Genomic DNA, 20,093 nt, shown 5'->3' on the forward strand with positions numbered 1-20,093 from the left:
GGTCTGAGCCGCGGAACAGCGGCCGAGCGTGTGAGGAGCCGCGGGGAGCACCCACGGACCGCGTGGGGCGAGAGAGCCCAACCCCGAGCGCTCCCGAGGCTTTGGGCTCCTCACGTCCCTGTGGAGGAGGTGGGCGCAGCCACGAGCGCAAGGCCACGCAAGGTGGACGGAACGGTGGTGGGAGCGAGGAGAGCTGTCTCGAGAGAAGATTCTCAAAGACCGAGCCCACGTGACGGTGAGAAAGATTTTTATCAGAGGCGTTAAAGAAGACACTAAAGAACATCATCCGAGAGATTATTATTGTTTTAAGTTTATGTATGTATGTATTTTTTTAACGTATTTATTTTTTTTTAACGTTTATTTATTTTTGAGACAGAGAGAGAGAGAGAGAGAGAGAGCATGAACAGGGGAGGGGCAGAGAGAGAGGGAGACACAGAATCCGAAACAGGCTCCAGGCTCTGAGCTGTCAGCACAGAGCCCGACGCGGGGCTCAAACTCACGGACTGAGAGATCATGACCTGAGCCGAAGTCGGCTGCTTAACCGACTGAGCCACCCAGGCGCCCCTTAACGTATTTATTTTTGAGAGAGAGAGAGAGAGAGAGCAAGCAGGGGAGGGGCAGAGAGAGAATCCAAAGCAGGCTCCTCACGCCCGATTTGGGGCTTGAACTCACAAAGGGTGAAATCATGACCTGAGCCAAAATCAAGAGTCAGACGCTCAACCGACTGAGCGTCCCGGGCGCCCCTCTTCGAGGTTATTTTGAACAGTATGGGAAAATTAAAGTGATTGAAATCATGACTGACTGAGGCAGCGGCAAAAAAGAGAGAGAGAGAGAGAGAGAGAGAGAGAGGCTTCGCTTCTTTAATGTTTGATGACCATGACTCTGTAGACAAGATTGTCATTCAGAAACACCATGCTGTGAGTGGCCACAGCTGTGAAGTGAGGAGAGCCCCATCTAAGCAGAAGATGGCTGGTGCTTCCTCCAACCAAGGAGGGCCAAGTGGTTCTGGAAATTTCTGTAGGTGAGGTGGCTTTGGTGGCAGTCGAGGTGGTGGTGGATATGGTGGCAGTGGGGATGGCTATAGCAGATTTGGTAATGACAGAAGCAACTTTGGAGGTGGTGGAAGCTATAATGATTTTGACAGTTACAAAATCAATCTTCAAATTTTGGACCCATAAAAGAAATTTTGGAGGCAGAAGCTCTGGCCCCCGTCACGGTGGAGGCCAATACTTTGCCAAACCACGAAACCAAGGTGGCTGTGGCAGTTCCAGCAGCGGCAGTAGCTGTGGCAGGGGCAGAAGGTTTTAATTACTGGCAGGAAACAGAGCTTAGCAGGAGAGGAGACCAGAGATGTGACAGGGGAGCTGCAGGTTACAACAGATCTGTGGACTCAGCCGAGCACAGTGGTGGCAGGACCCGGCTGCTACGGAGAAGACGTTTTAGACAATACTCGTGTGTATGGGCAAAAAACTCCAGGACTGTACTGGGGACTAATTGTAAAACAGGTTATTTTAGTCTCTGTTCTAGAAAGCGGAAAGCACTCCAACAAAGGGTTTTAATACAGATTTTTTTGTGTACCCATGCTGCTGATTGCTAAATGTAATAGTCTGATCATGACGCTGAATAAATGTGTCTTCAAAAAAGAAAAAAAAGTTGGAAAAAATGAGACAAAGAGAAACATAATATAGTAAAATACAAATATCATAAATATAAAAGCACCAATAATATAGCCTCAAAATATAAAAAGCAACAATGAACAAACCTTTTGGAAAAAATAAATAGATAAATTATGGTTAGAGATTTTAACTTACTCTTCTCAGAAACTGATTGATCAAGGAGATAAAAATAAGCAGAGATATAAAATAGCTGAATAATCTTATTGATAAATTCAAGTTATTGGAAAATATAGACTTCTTCACCTGACAAAGAGAAAATACACATTCTTTTCTGACACATGTAGCTCATATAATATTGAATATGTTCTAGAACACAAAAGAAACCTCAATAAATTCCAAAGAATCATTATTATATGGATTATAATTATGCTTTCTTGCTCTTATAAAAATTTCTAATTAATAGATAATAAATAATTTAAAAGAAAGGGAAAAAACTGAAACAGTCCTAATGTCTATCAACAGGCGTATATATAAATAAATTACAGCACATTCAAACACTGAAATATAATGCGATAGTGAAAATGAGTGAATTCCATCAATATGGATAAATCTCTTAATTTCAGCAAAAAATAATTTTCAGGGGCGTCTGGCTGGCTCAGTCAGCAGAGCATGCAACTCTTGAACTTGGGCTTGTCAGTTTGAACCCCTCATTGGGTGTGGAGCCTACATAAGAAAAAACAAAAAAGAAAAGAAAAAAGAATTTACAGAAGTTGTACATTATAATATCATGTAAAGTGCAAAAACATACAATACTAAATAATATATTGCTTAGAAATATGTACGTTATATGATCAAAATTATTTTTTTGCAAATTGAGGGAATCATAAACCCACAATTCAAGATGGTGGCTATGGCCATCGAGGGGCCAGGCAATATAAGGCCTCACATGGAAGCTTTAATTAGATCTGTAAGTTTTGTTTTATTTTAAGTGATCTAAAGCAAATATTTTTTAATTTTTTTAATGTTTATTTGTTTTTAAGAGAAAGAGTGAGCAGGGGAGGGACAGAGAGAGGGAGACACGGAATCCAAAGCAGTAACGCAAATATTTTTTAAATGGTCAAATTCAGTAAAGCTTATAGTTAGATATTGTGCTATTTTCTACTTTTCCATACACTTGAAATATTTCATCATTAAAATAGTAGGAAAAGGAAAAGAAAAGAAGAGAAGAGAGAGCATCCATTAAGAAAAAGCAAGCCGCCGCAGATAAGGTATGAAAACCGTGTTTGTTAGACCATCCTAAGGGCAGCAGAAGGTGGAGCTCAGAGAGAATGTGTGGCCCCAGGCGTCCTTGCAGGCTGAAAGGACTCAGGGAATCCAGAAGCCAAGAGCCCTTTGAAATCCCACAAACAAATGAATCAGATAAAGGCCGCAGGAATGAATAAGCCGGGCTGAAAGATCCGTCTGTGAGCACTGGATTCTTAGAACCAAGACTAACGTTGCCTTGGAGATCATGGTTACAAAACAGAATATAAATACCAGAAACGTCGACATTTTAAAATTAACTGATAGAACTATCAGAAATTGGTAGATTGGGGCAGGGAGAAGGGAAGCGTAAATGTACTATTTTCCTCATCTTTGCAGCAGAGTCCAAAGATGTCGTCTAAAATGAAAATGTGATTAGGAGTTGTTATGTTTTTAATTTTAAAAAATTTTTTAATGTTTATTTTTGAGAGAGAGAGAGAGAGAGACAGAGCGTGAGCAGGGGAGGGGCAGAGAGAGAGAGGGAGACACAGAATCCGAAACAGGCTCCAGGCTCTGAGCTGTCAGCACAGAGCCCAACATGGGGCTTGAACCTACAAACCGCAAGATCATGACCTGAGCCAAAGTCAGATGCTTAGACGACTGAGCCACCCAGGTGCCTCAGGAGTTGTGTTGTAATCTCTAGACTCTTTTACAAATTAATGTTTCTCATGATGAAAAACATTTATCTGAAGTTCAGTATTTTGTTCCTTCTCGGTCTGACATTTTCCTCTTTTGTTATCTGCAAGTAAAACTTAAATTATACTTTTTATTATAAATAACATGTATTATGGTCCATTTTTGTGACTTTTTCTTGCAAGTCTATCTCTCAGTCTTTCTAGCTGTCTATACCGCAAGAGATACACGTGGTGTTCATCCAACGTTAGTGCTTATTTCTGGGTGGTTGGGATAGCGATTACTTTGTTGCATCAAGTATTTCAACACTTTGCTTAATTTTGTGTTATTGCTGCTACTGCTGAGTGGGGAAAGGGTTAACGCTAGGCCGGGAGATAAGGGGGCAGGGGTGCAGGGGCAAGAGGGAAGCTGAAGAAGTGGTGGGGGGTTGGGGAAAAAAAGGATAAACGTATTCCAGACCCGCCTGAACCAGGTGCATGCCTCGAGTCTCACAAACTTTCCGATAAGGTCCCAATAGAAAGTCAGGGACAGAAATCCTCAGCGGCTACCCAGTTGGGGCCCCTGTCACTCTTGAGAGCTTCATACTTTCCCTCAATAAACTCATTTTGCTCACTCTCTGCTGTCGGGGAGATCCGTTCTTCACCAAGGACAAGCGTCTCTCCCACCTCCTGCAAGGGAAGTGGGTAGGGGACATTCTAAAAAAGAAGCAGAGGGGCACTTGGGGGGGGGGGGGGAGGCGGGCAGTCAAGCATCTGACTCCGATTTCGGCTCAGGTCACGATCTCACCACCCGGAGATGGAGCCCGAAGTGAGGCCTGCTTGGGATCCTTCCTCTCTCTCTCTCTTTCTCTCTCCCTCCCTCCCTCCCTCTCTCGAAATAAATACATAAACTTAAAAAAAAGAAGCAGAAAAGATGAGCTGAGCAGTTGTTTCTAAGGAGAGGTTGAGGGTTCTGTGCTGACAGCCGGGAGCCTGGCACCTGCTTCGGATTCTGTGTCTCCCTCTCCCTCTGCCCCTCCCCTGCTCACGCTCTGTCTCTGTCTCTGTCTCTCAAAAATAAATCAACATTTAAAAATTTTTTTAATTAAAAAAAAGAAGAAGTTGAAGCAGGACAAGCAGAAAGGAGACTGCCCATGCAGGGTGGGGGACAGAGGGCCTCAACTGATGGGAAGAGCATTAGAGAGGGAAAGAAGTGGGACATATGAGACTGAGTTTTGAGGCAGAACACTAGAACTCATGGATGAATTGGATGTGGGGAGGGAGGGGAAGGAGGAGCGTGGGGAGACATCGACTGGACTCTGAGACCGAGTGGCTGGTGGGGGGAGGATTTGGAGGGAAAACCAGGAGGCCGGTTTGGGACTGGCGTGTGATCGTCCACGTGGACACTCATCACCTCAGCAGGGACTGCACCCTTTCTGTGCGAGGCACGGAGGACACCCCAGGAGACATGACCGGCAAGGTGCCCTCCCTCCTGGAGCTCACCTTGCGGGGGTGAGAGGCCACGAACAATGAGTGAAGCACACAGTACTCCAGAAGTTAAAGTGCAATGTGGACAAATAAAGCCGGAAGGAGGAAGCGCCTGCACAGAGGTTCAGTTTTAAGGACAGTGGCCACGGAAGGCTCCACAGGAACAGCCACATTAAGCAAAGGCCTCAAGTAGAAGAGACGGGTCTCAGGGGAGAATGTGGGGAAGAGTGAGGGGAACGGGGAGCCACTGGCAGAGGAAGGACACGATCTGATATACACCTGGGTGGCTCAGACTTCAGCTCAGGTCAGGATCTCGCATAGGCTCCAGCCCCGCATGGGGCTCTGTGCTGACAGCTCAGAGCCTGGAGCCTGTTTGCATTCTGTGTCTCCCTCTGTCTCCTCTGCCTCTCTCTCTCTCTCTCTCTCTCTCTCTCTCTCTCTCTCTCTCTCTCTCAAAAATAAGCATAAAAAAAAGAGGAAAGCATCACTCTGGCTGCTGTATGAGTATATGAGTATGTAAGACAGTCGTCGCCCCCGTCTGTGGGGAGTGTTTCAAGATCCCCGTGGCAAGGCCGGAACCCGAAACTGCTGGTAGCACCAACACTACACGCTGTTTGTTCCTACATGTGCACAACCCGTGATAAAGTCTAAGTCACAGATCAGGTTCGTGAGAGATGAACGGAGTGACCTGAGGAGGTGGATGGCGTGTGGACTCGGGACCCGCCGTGAGGCTGCCCTGACCTCTGACCTCACACCTTCTGAGCACTGGTTGCTGGCAGGTAACTGACAGCGGGGAGAGCAAAGCCACAGAGAAGAACTGCTGTATTCGTCCCTCTACAGGCGCAGGGGGTGGGGACCCCGGGGGCTCAGTAGGTTAAGTGTCCAACTTTGGCTCAAGTCATGACCTCACAGGTCGCGGGTTCCAGCCCCGCGTGGGGCTCGCTGCTTCAGATCTTCTGCCTCTCTCTCTGCACCTCCCCCGCTCGTGCGCGCTCATTCTCTCTCTCTCTGTCTCTCTCTCTGAAAAATAAATAAATAAATAAATAAACACTTTTTTGAAAAATGAAATAAAGGGACAGGGGAGAGGCTGGGAAATAATTAGAAAACTATTTCAAAAATCCGAGTGGGGGACGGAGGATCTACGACGGATGTGGCTGCAGTGGAGGGGGAGAGACGTGAATGGTGCTGGATGCATTTTTGAAGGTAGAACTAGCAGGATACCAAGACGGACTAGATGCGGGATGTGACGTGTAGAAGAGAACCCAGGACACTCCGCACTTCTGTCCCGAGAAGTGGGAGGGGCAGGGCAGGGCGCAGGGAGGCCCGCAGGCGTGCGCGCTCGGACATCTGAAGCTTGAGCTGCCCTTCAGACGGGACCCGTTCTCTTCTCGCTCCGGCTCTAACCCTTGACAAGCTCATGGGGCACCCAGCACCTTACAGGACTCACTAGCCCTCTGTGTTTAGGCTTCTTTATACACCGGATGGCTTCCTGCTTGCTTGCTGGTGCTGTCTCTCCAGGGAGACTACAGGCTCCACCTGGGCAGAGACAGAGGAGTGCCTGGCGTGCAGGGAGCACCCAGTAAGTCCGCGTTGACCTCGCGAATGAGTCTCCACTGTCACCACCCTCGTCCCGGGGACAAGTGTAGTTGGGAGCAACAGCGTGGAATCAGAATGCCTGGGTGCCACCACTTACTGCTCTAGGGTCTCTGGCAAGCCGTGCAGTTCCTCTGAGCCTCGGTTTCCTCATCTACAAAATAGAGAAAGCAGAAGCACTCGCTGCATTGGGGTGTGGGATTAGGGAGTTGATACGTGCAAAATACTCGGAGAGCACCTGGTATAGAATAAGTAGTTGGTAAAAATTAGCTATCATTTGTCAAAAATTACCGCCTCACTGGTGTCCCTGCATCCACCCTGCCCTTCTCTCTTAATCTCTTCCATATTGCAGACTGAGATTATTGAAAATGCAGCTCTGATCACATCACATGCTCAAGTGCACAGACACGCATACTCACATCACTGAAAAAACCATTCGGTGGCTACCGATCGTTAACACGCTCCCTAAGTCCTGTGCACATCTCCAGCCTCGCCTTGCATCTCTGTCCATTTTGCACACTTTCCCTCAGAAACTCAGGCTCATCACGCTCCTTCCTGCCACAGGGCCTTTGCATGTGACAGTCCCTCTGGGAAGCCCGTCTCCCCTCAGTTCTGCCCTCTGTCTGTCCTGCTCATCTGGCACATCTCAGCTCAAGCATGGCTTCCACAGGGTGCTCCCCACTCCCAGGCTGTCATGTTTCTTTGTTAAAAATTACCACAAGTGTGACCCTCCCGAAGTCACCCACACTTGTAATTATCCATTTGTTTTGTGTGATCATGTGGTTATTTGCTGTCCTCCCCTCTAAACTGAAAGCCTGTAAAATCAGGAAACACCTCTGTTCCTACCGTCTCTGTTGCATGTCTACAATGTCCGCCTCATACAAGATACTGGATTCTGAATGAATGAATGAATGAATGAATGAATGAATGGGTCTGCAGCAGAAGCGACCACAGCCAACATACAGGGGCACTCTTGGCCCTTCATAATTACTGGGGCCAAGACGCCGACAAGAGTGTCTGCCCTTTGGGTGGTCCCCACAGAAGTTAGTAAAAGATGGGGTCTCTGGTGACCAGCGGTGTGAGTATGCGTGTGTGTGCACCTGTGCACGTGATCAGAGCTGCATTTTGGACAATCTCAGTCTGCAGTACGGAAGAGGTTAAGAGAGAAGGGCAGGGTGGATGCAGTCACAAGTCTGCCAGTAACCAGAAGCGTGTCCTGCCTAAGTCGTGTCCCTTAGTTGAGCCTTCATGTCTTCACCTGTAAAACGTGGATCCAGATTCCCATATCACAGGGTTGTCAGGAGGACCCAATGAGCCTCGGATAAGAAAGTGTTTTTTAAAACTCTTAACATTGGGGCGCCTGGGTGCCTCAGGCGGTTAAACATCTGACCCTTGATTTCAGCTCAGGTCACCATCTCATGGTTTGTGGGATTGAGCCCTGATTCTTCCTGTCTCTCTGCCCCCCCCCAACTCTCAAAATAAGTAAAATTAAAAAAATAAAATAAAATAAAACTTTTAACATTAAACAAGATGAAAAATTGTTTCATTTTTCAAAGGAACTTTACCAGGAATATGAATGAAAAGAAAAACCAAATGCACAAGGAGGTACAAAAGTTGACATCGGTCAGCTCCTCGCCCTAATGTGACAAGATAATCCAGGATCTCACCTACAGGTGGATTTGAGGGGCACAATTTATTGGGCACCCACCACCTCAGTGTCAAGTGGTTTAGACGCAAGACCCGGCCACTGGGAGACCCCAGACAGAGGGACCCATCTCAGCCCAACTCTGGGACTCCCAAAGAAACCTGCTTCTGTCCCCACACTCCCTGGGGCTGAGGGGGCCTCCAGCTGGGCTGTCTGGCCCTGCAGAGGCTGCTCCTGCCCTCTGGGGCCTCTCTGGCCCCCACCGAACCTCAGCACCCACCGCAGAGTCAGGACTCGGGCTCAGACCCCTAGACCTGGGGTCACACACGTGGTGCTTGTTTTCCACCATGTGTCCTAAAGTCTCAGGGAGTGGTCTCCAGAAACTGGTCAGGGGCAGTGAAGGGAGCATAGCCCCTTCTCTCAAAGAAGCGAGAGTGGGTCCTGAGGAACAGGGCTGGGATTGGCCCCCAGCCCCCAGCTCTCTCTGGCGTCTGACCTGGAGGTGACACTTGCATTCCTCCCTCTGGAAGGAAGGATGGAAATGTCGAGTGGGTGGGAGGGGATGGGCACAGGTAGAAAGCGAGGCAGGAAGGGCCATTGCATTCTAAGCTGCCTTGGGACTTTCATGACACCCCACACCTGGGACTTCCACCAACCTCATTCCTGCCCTACCCAGAGTCTCTTTGCCCCCTTTCCCCCCACAGGGTCTGCCCCTCTCTTGCCTCCATCCCAGCTCGCTCGGGTCTCCTCCCGAGCACCCCACACCCGACCTTAAGTGCCGTGGCCGCTCCCTGAAGCAGCGGTCTGTGGTCACAGGCTTCTTTTCTGTGCTCCCTGAGGGAACTTGGAAAACAGCTGTGTGCTGTCTTGTGTGTATTTTAGGCGGACAGCTGAGATGTTTCGTCATCAGTTTCAATCATTACAGAGGGTATATTTTCTGAAAAGTTTTAGATGTTGTGACATTTTAAAATAAAACCGCTAAGACTGTTAAATGTGTGTTCAATGAAATCTAAACAGCATACTGGTTAGATACCCTCCATTGGCTCTCTATACACACATAGTAGAACTAGACAGAAGATCGGTAAGGAGACACACACACTTGGACAGCGCCATCTACCACTGGGCCCACCAGACTCACACAGAACACCCCACACACAGCAGCAGGACAAACATTGTTCTCAAGCACACGTAGAACGTTCTTCAGGGCAGATCACACATGTCAGGCCACAAAACAATTAAGGAGATCGGAATCATACCAAATGTCTTTTCCAATGACAAAGGAGTAAAACGAGAAATCAATAGCAGTAGGAAAACCAGACAATTCACAAATGTATAGAAATTGAATGACCAATGATCCAAAGAAGAAATCACAAAGGGACTTAGAAAATACCTCAAGACGAATAAAAATGAAAACACAGAGAGGGGCGCCTGGGTGGCTCAGTCAGTTGAGAGTCCAACTTTGGCTCAGGTCATGGTCTCACAGTTTGTGAGTTCAAGCCCCGCGTCGGGCTCCGTGCTGACAGCGCAGAGCCTGGAGCCTGTTTCAGATTCTGTGTCTCCCTCTCTCTCTGCCCCTCCCCCGCTCACGCTCTGTCTCTCTCTGTCTCTCAAAAATAAATAAATGTAAAAAAAGAAATTTTTTTTAAAGATCAACAAAATTGGCAAATCCTTATCTATATTAACTAAGAGAAAAAAGAAGGCTCAAATTGCTAAAATCAGAAATGAGACAGGAGACATGACAACTAATGCCAAACAGAACATAAGGGATCGTAAGATACTACCATGAACAGTTACACACCAACGAATTGGACAACCCAGAAGAAATGGATAAATTCCTAGAAACACCTACCTAGAAACCTACCAAGACTGAATCATGAAGAAATAGAAAATCTAAACAGACCTATAACTTGTAAGGAATTGGTAATCAAAAACCTCCCAACGAAGAAAGACCCGGGACCAGATAGCTTCACTGGAGAATTCTACCAAACATTTATTTTTATTTTTTTTATTTATTTTTTAACGTTTACTCATTTTTGAGCGACAAAGAAAGACAGAGCATGAGCATGGAAGGACCAGAGAGAGGGAGACACAGAATCTGAAACAAGCTCCAGGCTCTGAGCTGTCAGCACAGAGCCCGACACGGGGCTCGAACTCACGGACCGTGAGATCATGACCTGAGCCGAAGTTGGACGCTTAACCAAGTGAGACAACCAGGTGCCCCTCTACCAAACATTTAAAGAAAATTAATGCCGGGGCGCCTGGGTGGCTCAGTCGGTTAAGCGGCCAACTTCGGCTCAGGTCATGATCTCTCGGCCCGTGAGTTCAAGCCCCACGTCGGGCTCTGTGCTGACAGCTCAGGGCCTGGAGCTTGTTTCAGATTCTGTGTCTCCCTCTCCCTGACCCTCCCCTGTTCACGCTCTGTCTCTCATTGTCTCAAAAATAAATAAAACATTAAAAAAAATAAATAAAGAAAATTAATGCCAATCCTTTCCAAACTCCTCCAAAAAATTGAAGAGGAAAAAACACTTCCAAACTCATTTTATAAGGCTAGAATTACCCTGATACCAAACTAAGACAAAGACACTACAAGAAAAGTACATATCGATATCCCTGATGAATATTAACACAAAAATCCTCAACAAAATACTAGCAAATTAAATTCAACAGCACATTAAAAGACTCGTACACCATGACCAATTGGGATTTATCCCTGGGACTCAAGGATAGTTCAACATACAAAAATCAATGAATATAATACACCACATTAACAGAATGAAAGAAACACATGATCATCACAATCACAGAAAAAAAAATTGGACAAAATTCAACACTTTTTCATGATAAATACCCAATAAACTAGGAAAAGAAGGAACGTACCTCAACATAGTAAAGGCCATACATGAAAACACACAGCTAACATCACACTCAACAGTGAAAAAACTGAGAGCTTTTCCTCTAAGATCAGGAACAGTTCAAGGACACATCCCTCACCACTTTGTTTCAACAAAGCACCGGAAGTCCTGGCTACAGCAATTAGGCAATGAAAGGAAATAAAAGACATCCAAATGGGAAAGGAAGAAGTAGAGTTACCTCTGTTTCCAGACATGATCTTATATGTGCAAAACCCTAAAGACACTGTTAGAACTAACACATTCAACAAAGTTGCAGGGACAGAATCAACACTCAAAAATCAGTTGTGTTTCTATACACCAGCAGTGAAAAGTCCAGAAAAGGAAATTAAGAAAATAATCTCATTTACAGCATCATCAAAAAGAATAATAAACTTGGAAATTAACCAAGCAGGCAAAAGACTTGTACACTGAAAACTACAAAACAGTACTGAAACACAGAAGAGACAAATAAGTGAAAAGAAGCCCTGTGCTCATGGATTGGAAGACTTAATGTCATTAAAATATCTACCTCACCCAAAGTGATCTACAGATTCAATACAATCCCTATCGAAATCCTAAAGGTGTGGGGTTTTTTGCACAAATAGAAAAAAACTATCCTAAAATTTATATGGAATCTCAAAGGACCCAGGTAGCATAAAAAATCTTGAGAAAGAAGAACAAGGCTGGAGGCCTCACACACCCTGATTTCAAAATACGTTACAAAGCTACAGTAATCAAAATAATGTGGAACTGGCATAAAGACAGACATACAGACCAATGGAGCAGAATGAAGAGCCCAGAAATAAAGCCTCGCTTATTTGGTTGAATGATTTTCAACAAGGGCGCCAAGAGCACACAAGGGGGAAGGGCAGTGTCTTTATCAAACGGTGCTGGGAAAACTGGACACCCACACACAAAAAGAATGAAGTGGGACCCAGACCTCACACCACGCACAAAAATTAATTCAAAATGGATTCAAAACCTAAACATAAGACCTGAAACCATAAAACTCCTAGAAGAGGACACAAGGGGAAATTCTCATGATATTGTAAGGGGCAATGACTTCTTGGATATGACACCAAAAGCAGGTAACAAAAGCAAAAATAGACAAATGGGATTGCATCAAACGTTAAAACTCCTGCAGGTCAGAGGAAACCACAGGGTGAAAAGGTAGCCTACGAGAGGTGAGAAATATTTGTAAACCATACATTGGACAAGGGTTAGTAGCAAGAATACACAAGGGGGCGCCCGGCTGGCTCAGTCGGTAGAGTGTGCCACGACACTTGATCTTGGGGTTGTGAGTTCAAGCCCCACGCTGGGTGCAGAAATTACTTATTTTTTTTTTTTTATTTAGACAATAAAATAAGAAAATAAAATATTTTTTAAAAAGAATGCACAGGGGCGCCTGGGTGGCTCAGTCGGTTAAGCGTCCGACTTCAGCTCAGGTCACGATCTCACGGTCCGTGAGTTCGAGCCCCGCATCGGGCTCTGGGCTGACGGCTCGGAGCCTGGAGCCTGCTTCTGATTCTGTGTCTCCCTCTCTCTCTGCCCCTCCCCTGTTCATGCTCTGTCTCTCTCTGTCTCAAAAATAAATAAACGTTAAGAAAAATAAAATAAAAAATAAAAAAAAAAAGAACTGCTACCGCTCAATATTAACAACAACAAAACACAAATGACCCAGTTTAAAATCAAAACCCTTAGGCACTGTTTATGGGAATGTAAAATGATGCAGCCACTACAGAAAACAGGCTCCTCAAAAATGTAAAAATGGAGCTACCTGCAGTCCACTTCTAGGTACACACCCAAAAGAATCGGAAATAGAATCTTGAAGAGCTGTTAGTGCTCCCAAGATGTAGAAGCAAACCAAATGTCCATCACCAGAGGAATGATGAAGAAAATGTGGCAGATTAGAACAGAACATCGTCCAGCCGTTAAAAAGGAGATGCTGTCTTGCGCAACGACAGAGATAAACCATGAGGACATTACAATAAGTGACACAAGCTGATCATACAAGGGCAAATATGGCACGATTCCACGTAGCCGAGGCACCTGAAGTACCCAAACGCAGAGAAACAGAAAGCGGAAGGGTGGTTGCCAGGGGCTGAGGGGTTTGTTGTTGGGGGGGTAGCGAGTTCCAGTCCTGCGAGATGAACGAGGTCTCGAGACACGCTGTGCAACAACGTGCAGGTGGCAACACCGTGAGGTACACCCGGTTGTTGAGGGTAAAATTACACCACGTGATTTCACCACAATAAAGTGTGTATTAAAAGGCACCCCAAAGAAGTGTGAGCAAGTTGTCCCCTGTTTAGTCTGGGCGGCACAGCGACCCTCAGGAGGGGACTCTGGGCGGCACAGCGACCCTCAGGACAGGGGACGCCTTCCGCTTTTAACTGGGGGGGGGGGGGTCACTGCGAAGGGAGGTGAGGACACAGACTGCTCACCGCCTTGACCACAGGCCTGTCCTGAAGCGGATTACCTTACAAACCTGAGGATCTATAAATGCAGTTCAATGAAACTGCCTGTGCCTCTTTTGAAAACAAATCTGAAACTGTGGAGTGCCCCGTCCGAGGCTGGAATGGAGCCCACAGACGGGGCTCCTGCTTGCCTCCGGCCTTCCCAGGGGACAGCTGCTGTGTCTCCACAGCAGGGGCTCCCTCAGGGCAAGAACAGGGAGAAGCCAGCACTGTCCCCTCCAGCAGCAACAGGCCGCCGCTTCCCTTCGCCCTCGCAGTCCAGCTCCGGCCTCACCCAGCCCTCTTTCCTCCACGCCTGCTTCCCCATCCCGCAGACTTCGGGTGTTAGGTAACCTGCTGACGGCGGCTCAGGACCCCGGCACTGCTCACGACGCCAGGCCGAAGGCTCACGGCCTCTCTCTCGTGGAAATGCAAAGAGGCCTAACGGGACCCACTGTGTGTCTGAGTCTGGGTCGTGGGGGTGAGGGCCCAGAGACGGTGACGCATGCATGGCCTCTGGCCCCTCACGGAGGGAGAGGGAGGCTGCTGCTGCTGGCCCAGGGCTGCCGGCCGCGGCTGGGGGGGGGGGGGGGGGGCGGAAATCCAGGCACTGGGGTTTCTTTCTTTCTCTCTGCCCTTGGGGTCTCTTGAGGTGAGATTCCCCCTTACCTCAGGGTCCCAGGGCAAAGACCACCAAGGAATGAGGAGGTTCCACGGAATGGGAAGGTTTCAATGAGTGTCACAAAGGGACTGGGTGAGGGGGTACAAACTCCAAATCCAGCCTTTATTGCCACCGCATCGGTGGTGAGCAGGAGCGGGGGTGGGGGCAGCCCTGCTCGACTGTTCCCTGACCCACAGTCCCTGGAAATCTTCTGTCCCCAGCACACAGGCTGAGAGAAAGAGGAGAGGCCTCTGCTCCTGCTTCCGGGGGGCAGGGAGACCCCAAGCAGAGGTCAGGAGACACCCAGCATCAGGCAGAGCATCAGACGCTGGAGGGGTTGGTGGACTGAGCAGGAAACTCGCGGGGACCCCAAGCAGCCCTGAAGCCTCACAGAGGGGCCCCCGGGGCCTGCTGGCTCCAGGGACTAAGACCCTTTGGGAGGCACCCCCAGACCACGACACTCTGGAGGGGCCCATTCCCCTGTTCAGCAGGAGGCGCGCAGGGAGGAGCGAGGATGGGGGCCTGGGTGGGTGGAGGAGGCTGCGGGGAGCCCGGGAAGAGCACCAGGGGCTGGGCGTGGAGGGGCGGTGGGAGGGGTCCTCTAGCTGCCGCTCTGCTGCTCCTGCTGGCGGATAAGGTTGGCGATGGGGCCCGTGATGCCGCCTATCAAGGTCCAGTACTCGTCAAAGCTGATGCGCCCATCGTGGTTGGCGTCCAGGTTCTGGATGAGCTTGTCAGCAGCCTTCCGGTTACCTGTATCCTGGAGAGGAAGTGGGCGGGGGGGGGGGGGGGGTCAGAGGTGCGGAGGGCGGCAGCCACACACAGTCCCAGGACCTCCCTGGTCAGGCCTGGGCACCCCAAGAGGACCGGGGCCTGGGCGGTGGTGAGACGCTGGTTCAGGGGGTCACTCTGAAAAGACAGAGGCCGCAGTGGGGAAGGACACCACACGAGGATCGAGACTGGGGGGCTGGTGGGTAGGCAGGGCCCTTAGGCGAGGGGACCTCACCGTCAGCATATGGTTAAGCTCTTTCTGAAGCATCTTCCGGAAGCTGCTTTTGCTGATCTTGTTCTTGACCAGACTGTGTTTAGACACGTATTTGTAGAAGTTTTCCACCAGGACCACGACGGCCTTCTCCAGCTCTGTGTAGCAGTCTGCCATTTCACTGCCTCACTCCTCGCGGGGCCTGGGCGACGAGAAGAGGGCGGGTGAGGAGACCCCACAGGCCAAACTCGGGGCCCCCTGCCCTCCTCCTCCTCCTGGGCCCCTGGGCTGGCGGGTCCTCAGGGAAAAGGCGGCACCGGGGTAAGCCTGGAGTCAGAACGGTGTGGCTGCTCTGATACAGGTGCTCACCAGCCCAACCGCCCAGGCAGGTTCTCCAGGCCCTGCCCCAGCCCCAGGCACTGGGCCTGTCAGAGCCCCAGTGAGAGCAGGAGGCTCCCATGGGAAGGGGGCAGAAGAGGGGCCCACCCCTCTGCTGTCTCCACAGCTGACCCACCCAGGGCCCCTGCCCAGGGAGCGCGCACAGCTAGAAACTGCTCGGGTGAGCCAAAGGGGCTGGGAGGCCGACAGCTACATCCCCCAGCCCCAGCATTGCCTGAGACCCCCGCCCCAGGCCACAAAGCAGGAACCTAGGCCGTCCCGAGTCCCTCCGGCCAGGCACCAGGGCAGGTTCTGCAGGAGCCCAGGCCATGGTTGTCCCTCTTTGGGAAAGGACAATGCACTCCCCCATGGAGCCAGACTTTCTGCAGGCCCCCGCCACACCCTGCTAGCCTGCCCTCCCTCATACCCACCTGGAAACGCACAGCAGGACTCGAGGACCCCCCCACCCCATTACCTAAAGAGGAGCCAAGCCTGCTTTTGCCCCAGCTGGAGACACAGCTGCAGCCAGCCAAAGGCCACACGCGTCACCCCCCTCACCCAGGACAAAAGGCACTCACAGTCCAAGCGGATACAGCCTTCTGAATAACAGGATATGAGGGGAGCAGGCGGGTCTATTCTGCCAGTCGCCGCCCATGCCCAGAGCCCCCCCAAGTGAACCCCGGGCAAATGAGCCTCCCCTCCCGCCCCCAAGCCCAGGAATGAGCTACAGCCACCCTGCCCGTCCGGTCCCGGCAAGGGAAGGTGGACACAGCCTACATGCGGGCCTGAACATCCTGTGGCCAAACTCGGAAGACAGGTCGGCTTGGCCGGGCCTTGCCACAGCCCCGGCCCCTGCCCCCAGCACTCTGCTCCCCGGGTCCCACAGATGCCAGCCGACAGAAACAGGGCTCATAACTGCTGTGGGTCTGCTCTCCCCCAACCCTCTCCTTCCTTGAGGCAAGGACAGTGTTTCTTACATGCAACCATTGCGTTTACTGAACCAAAGGGCACGACTCATTGACTTGAGGACCATTTTTTAAAACCCTAGGTAAACGCAAGCTCCCAGCTTTTAATTTCTGCACCTCCCTCACCTGCACTGTCTGGTCCAACGGCTTCCTTAAGACAGATGTTCTATAACATTCTACCTCCTTCCAGCCCTGCTACCAGGTATCCAGTGACCCTGACCACCCTTCCAAGTTATTTCTTTTACGAGACTCTTTCTGAAGGAAGGGTGTGACCCGGAGGGACTAGGCCCTAATGTAGGAAGGAAGGAGGATAGAGAGAGAGGAGCAGGCTGGGGCGTCTCCGACGGGAAACCTGCCCTTCCCTCCCTGCCTCACCTGCCTGGCCACTCTGCTCTTCACACAGAAGGACAAAGTATGAACCAGGGCTACAGGAAACCACGTTCTTTCCCCTGTGCTCTTCGTTTATTAAGTGTGTGACTGTGAGGCTCAATGTTCCTGCAAACACCCTAATACTCACAAGTGAGAAGTGAGGAAGGAAAAAAGTTCCAATCCATGAAACTGTTCTCTGCTGCCCTTGACTGGAGAATGCTCCAGACCCAGGGCCAGAACCCTGGATCCCGAAAGCTGCACCCACTTCAGCAAGGACTCAGCCAAGCCTACTCCCCACCAACTTTGGGAGTGGGAAAAGGGTTCAGAGAACCACCGCCCCCCCACCCCAACCCTTAGCCATCCCAGACCTGTTCCCTAAGTGAGGAACCCTGCGGGGAAATAGTCCCCGAGAGGAAAGAGAAAGAAATGGGGCTGGGGTGCTGTGCCTCTGCCCCTCCCCCTGGCCCACCCACCCTCCTCACCACGTGTCTTCTTAGAGTCTTGTCTCTCTGACCAGGGGAGCCTCCTCCGGCCCTCCTCGATCCAGGTCCCAGCCCCCACCTGGCCTCTGGCTGCCTGCCTCAACAGCCCAGGTTCTCAGTCCCCAGTAATCCACCCCCCACCTTCTTGGAGATAACCATCTGGATAAGCGCTTTTCCAAAGCTTTTTCTGAAGGAAGGATGTCAGAGGGGGCCAGTCAGGTGTCATTAGCCTCCTCCTCCCTCCTTCCCCTGGGGGCCAGGAGACAGGCTCTGCCACCACACCCACCCACAGGCACCTGCTCCTCCCTCCAACCAGGCCAACCAGGCACCAGGCCCAACCAGGCAGGAGGGTCAAGCTGTCCCGTGAGCCTCTCCTAGGAAGGGTTGGCAGGAGGTAGGTCCTGGCCTGAGAGCTGGCGGGGTGGACATGTATATTAGAGCCTTCCCCAAAAGTGGGGGTTGGGGGACCACTTGTCCTCCAAAGGGCCCTCCCACCAGGAGCCCCCAGCCCTCCCCTAGTGTTTTCCTGGTCTCTTCCTTGGCTGACTCATCCTGGGGCAACCGAGAGGCCCCGCCCCCATCCCCGCCCACCTCAGCCCAGCTTGCCGACTTCTCCCAAAACCTCCAGGGCCCTGAGCCTTGCCCCTGGATCTTCGCCCCTGCAACCCCACCGCCCCACCCCAAGCCCCTTCAGTCTGGAGCCCTGAACACCCAGCACAGTCCCCCCCAGTCCACCTTCTCTTCCCACCACACTCTCTCCGCTGGAATCCCGAACTGTTTCCAGGTGTTGTGAGACCTCCCTGAACTTCTGTGCCTCCTGGTCACCGTCCTCTCTGGAGTCTGGCCTGCCCCCAAGCCTACATTCGGCCTTCTCTGTGTCCCTTCCATCGACCTCAAACTCGTTCCCTCACTCCTCATCATTCATTTCCTGATTCATTCACTAATTCATTCATTCACTGAACTGGTTTTCTTGCTCACCCACTCCCTTGATTCACTCATTGGCCCCAATTGCCTTCAACATGCAGGGAAGGTGGCATCCGAACTGGGCCGGTAACTTGTGACTCTATTTGCAAGGCTGTTTCAAACTGAAGTCTCACCCAAGTGCCCCTGCCTCACAGGACTCACTGCCTGGAATTCACACATCCGCCCACCCGCTCCTGCTGGACAGGACAGGGTGTGCTCCTCTGGAACATTCTCCAGACAAGTGGGGTCGGACTGAGGTGTGGACACTCACACACACTGCGGGCCCTGGCCTCACCGACAGCCACCCCGCTCTTTACCAGCTGCAAGAAAGGCTGAGCCCCACTGGCCTGTGCCTCCTGAGCTCCCTTCCGAAGCACCCCTGCCCTATCGGGCTGGGCACAGGCAAACGGTGCAGGTGGCCCTGCCAGGCAAAGCCAATCAAGCCACAGCCTGCCTGGGTCCTGAAGTGGAAACAAGCCTCCGGCGCCTGCCTCCTCTCACAGGGCCCTTCCCGGTTCCTCCTGGACCCCGTCACCTCCCAAGACACAGATCCCAGAGCCGGCCCGTGAGGCCCGCATCCAGGTCTGACCACCCCCAACCGCCCCCAAACACGCATTTGCCCTTTTTCTGTTAAGGGAGGGTCGGAGCAGCTGCGACAGAGCTCCTGAGCTCTCTGCCCCGTGGCCCAGGCCCTGGAGAAGAGCCCAGTCATCGGCTGGGTTGGGGAAGGGGGGGGTCTCGCCACCCCCGTCCACCCCTCTCAAGGCCTCCCCACCTCCCAACCCCACCGAAGTCTCCATTCCCAAACCAGCCTGCGGGAAGGTTAAAAATTAACAGACCCTTCCTGCCCAGTCTCTAGCAGGGCCCCCTCCCCAGGCCCTCCTCACCGCCCCCTTCCCCAGGGCCCCCCACGCCTGCAGGACCTCTCTGGCAGCCCCAGACCTCCCAGGACAGGCCTGGGGTGCTCACCTGCCTCCCAGGACTGCCTCCTCTCCAGCAGGGCTCTGGGGCCTGGACTCAGGCACCGCCAAGCGGCTCCCCACTCAGCCGGCCCAGGACTCCTCCCCGCTTCGCTCCCAGAATCTGTCCCACTCTGGCCGTGCCTGGCGGAGCTGGCTCGGTGGGGAGGTAGTGACTGAGCTCCCTCTGACTTGGCCCTGGGGTTGGGCCCTTGTTAAAGGGATACACACCTTTTTTAACACCCCTCCACCCCCACCCCAGAGGGAGTGGTGGAAGCTGGCAACCCCACAACCGCACCCTGCTGGCCCTGCAGGGCCTGAGCAGAACCCAGTCAATGGAGAAAGAAAGGGGTGTCACCTGCCCTGCTCACCTGGGTCACTGAGAGCCCAGTTTCAGGGCCCCCAACAGACGATTTCAGTTAGCATTCCAGGCCAGCCTGGCTGACCACAGACTCCTCCTTGCTGCTAGGGTTTCAGGAGTAATGCCTGATTTCTGTGGGCCCCAGTCAGAAGGCAGCAGCAAAACCTGGCCCCTGGTCTCCGTCTCCCCGTTCAGACCACCAGGAGCAGACACCCATTCCTAGGACCTGTCATGTGCAGCAGAGGATTCTTCTGCACCCTTCCAGCCCTTCCCCAGTACACCCAAGGAAACTGGCTAGTCAACATGTGGAGGCGGCAGCTGAAAGTGGAGGGGACCCACCCGTCCACTCCGACAAGGGAGACTCCAGCTCGGGG

The 20,093-nt window shown here is 51.2% G+C and overlaps 1 protein-coding gene across 3 annotated transcripts; it reads right to left on the bottom strand.

The window, feature by feature from the left end:
• Window positions 1-14,354: 14,354 nt before the first annotated feature.
• On the bottom strand, window positions 14,355-19,536 carry S100A16 (S100 calcium binding protein A16). 3 transcript variants are annotated; one of them, XM_019431580.2, is made up of 3 exons: window positions 19,369-19,536; window positions 15,267-15,444; window positions 14,355-15,020 (listed from the first exon to the last, which is right to left on the bottom strand). In XM_019431580.2, exons 2-3 carry the CDS (start codon window positions 15,417-15,419, stop codon window positions 14,862-14,864), a joined length of 312 nt encoding a protein of 103 aa, XP_019287125.1. In that variant the 5' UTR covers window positions 15,420-15,444; window positions 19,369-19,536; the 3' UTR covers window positions 14,355-14,861. The 3 variants fall into 3 exon arrangements, with proteins under 3 accessions (XP_019287125.1, XP_019287126.1, XP_019287127.1); XM_019431581.2 differs by lacking the exon at window positions 19,369-19,536 and adding an exon at window positions 16,096-16,211; XM_019431582.2 differs by lacking the exon at window positions 19,369-19,536 and adding an exon at window positions 16,052-16,168.
• Between the last annotated feature and the right edge of the window lie 557 nt (window positions 19,537-20,093).

This window comes from Panthera pardus, unplaced genomic scaffold (genome assembly GCF_024362965.1).
Source record: "Panthera pardus isolate Hobbes unplaced genomic scaffold, ASM2436296v1 HiC_scaffold_21, whole genome shotgun sequence".
Taxonomy (NCBI): domain Eukaryota; kingdom Metazoa; phylum Chordata; class Mammalia; order Carnivora; family Felidae; genus Panthera; species Panthera pardus.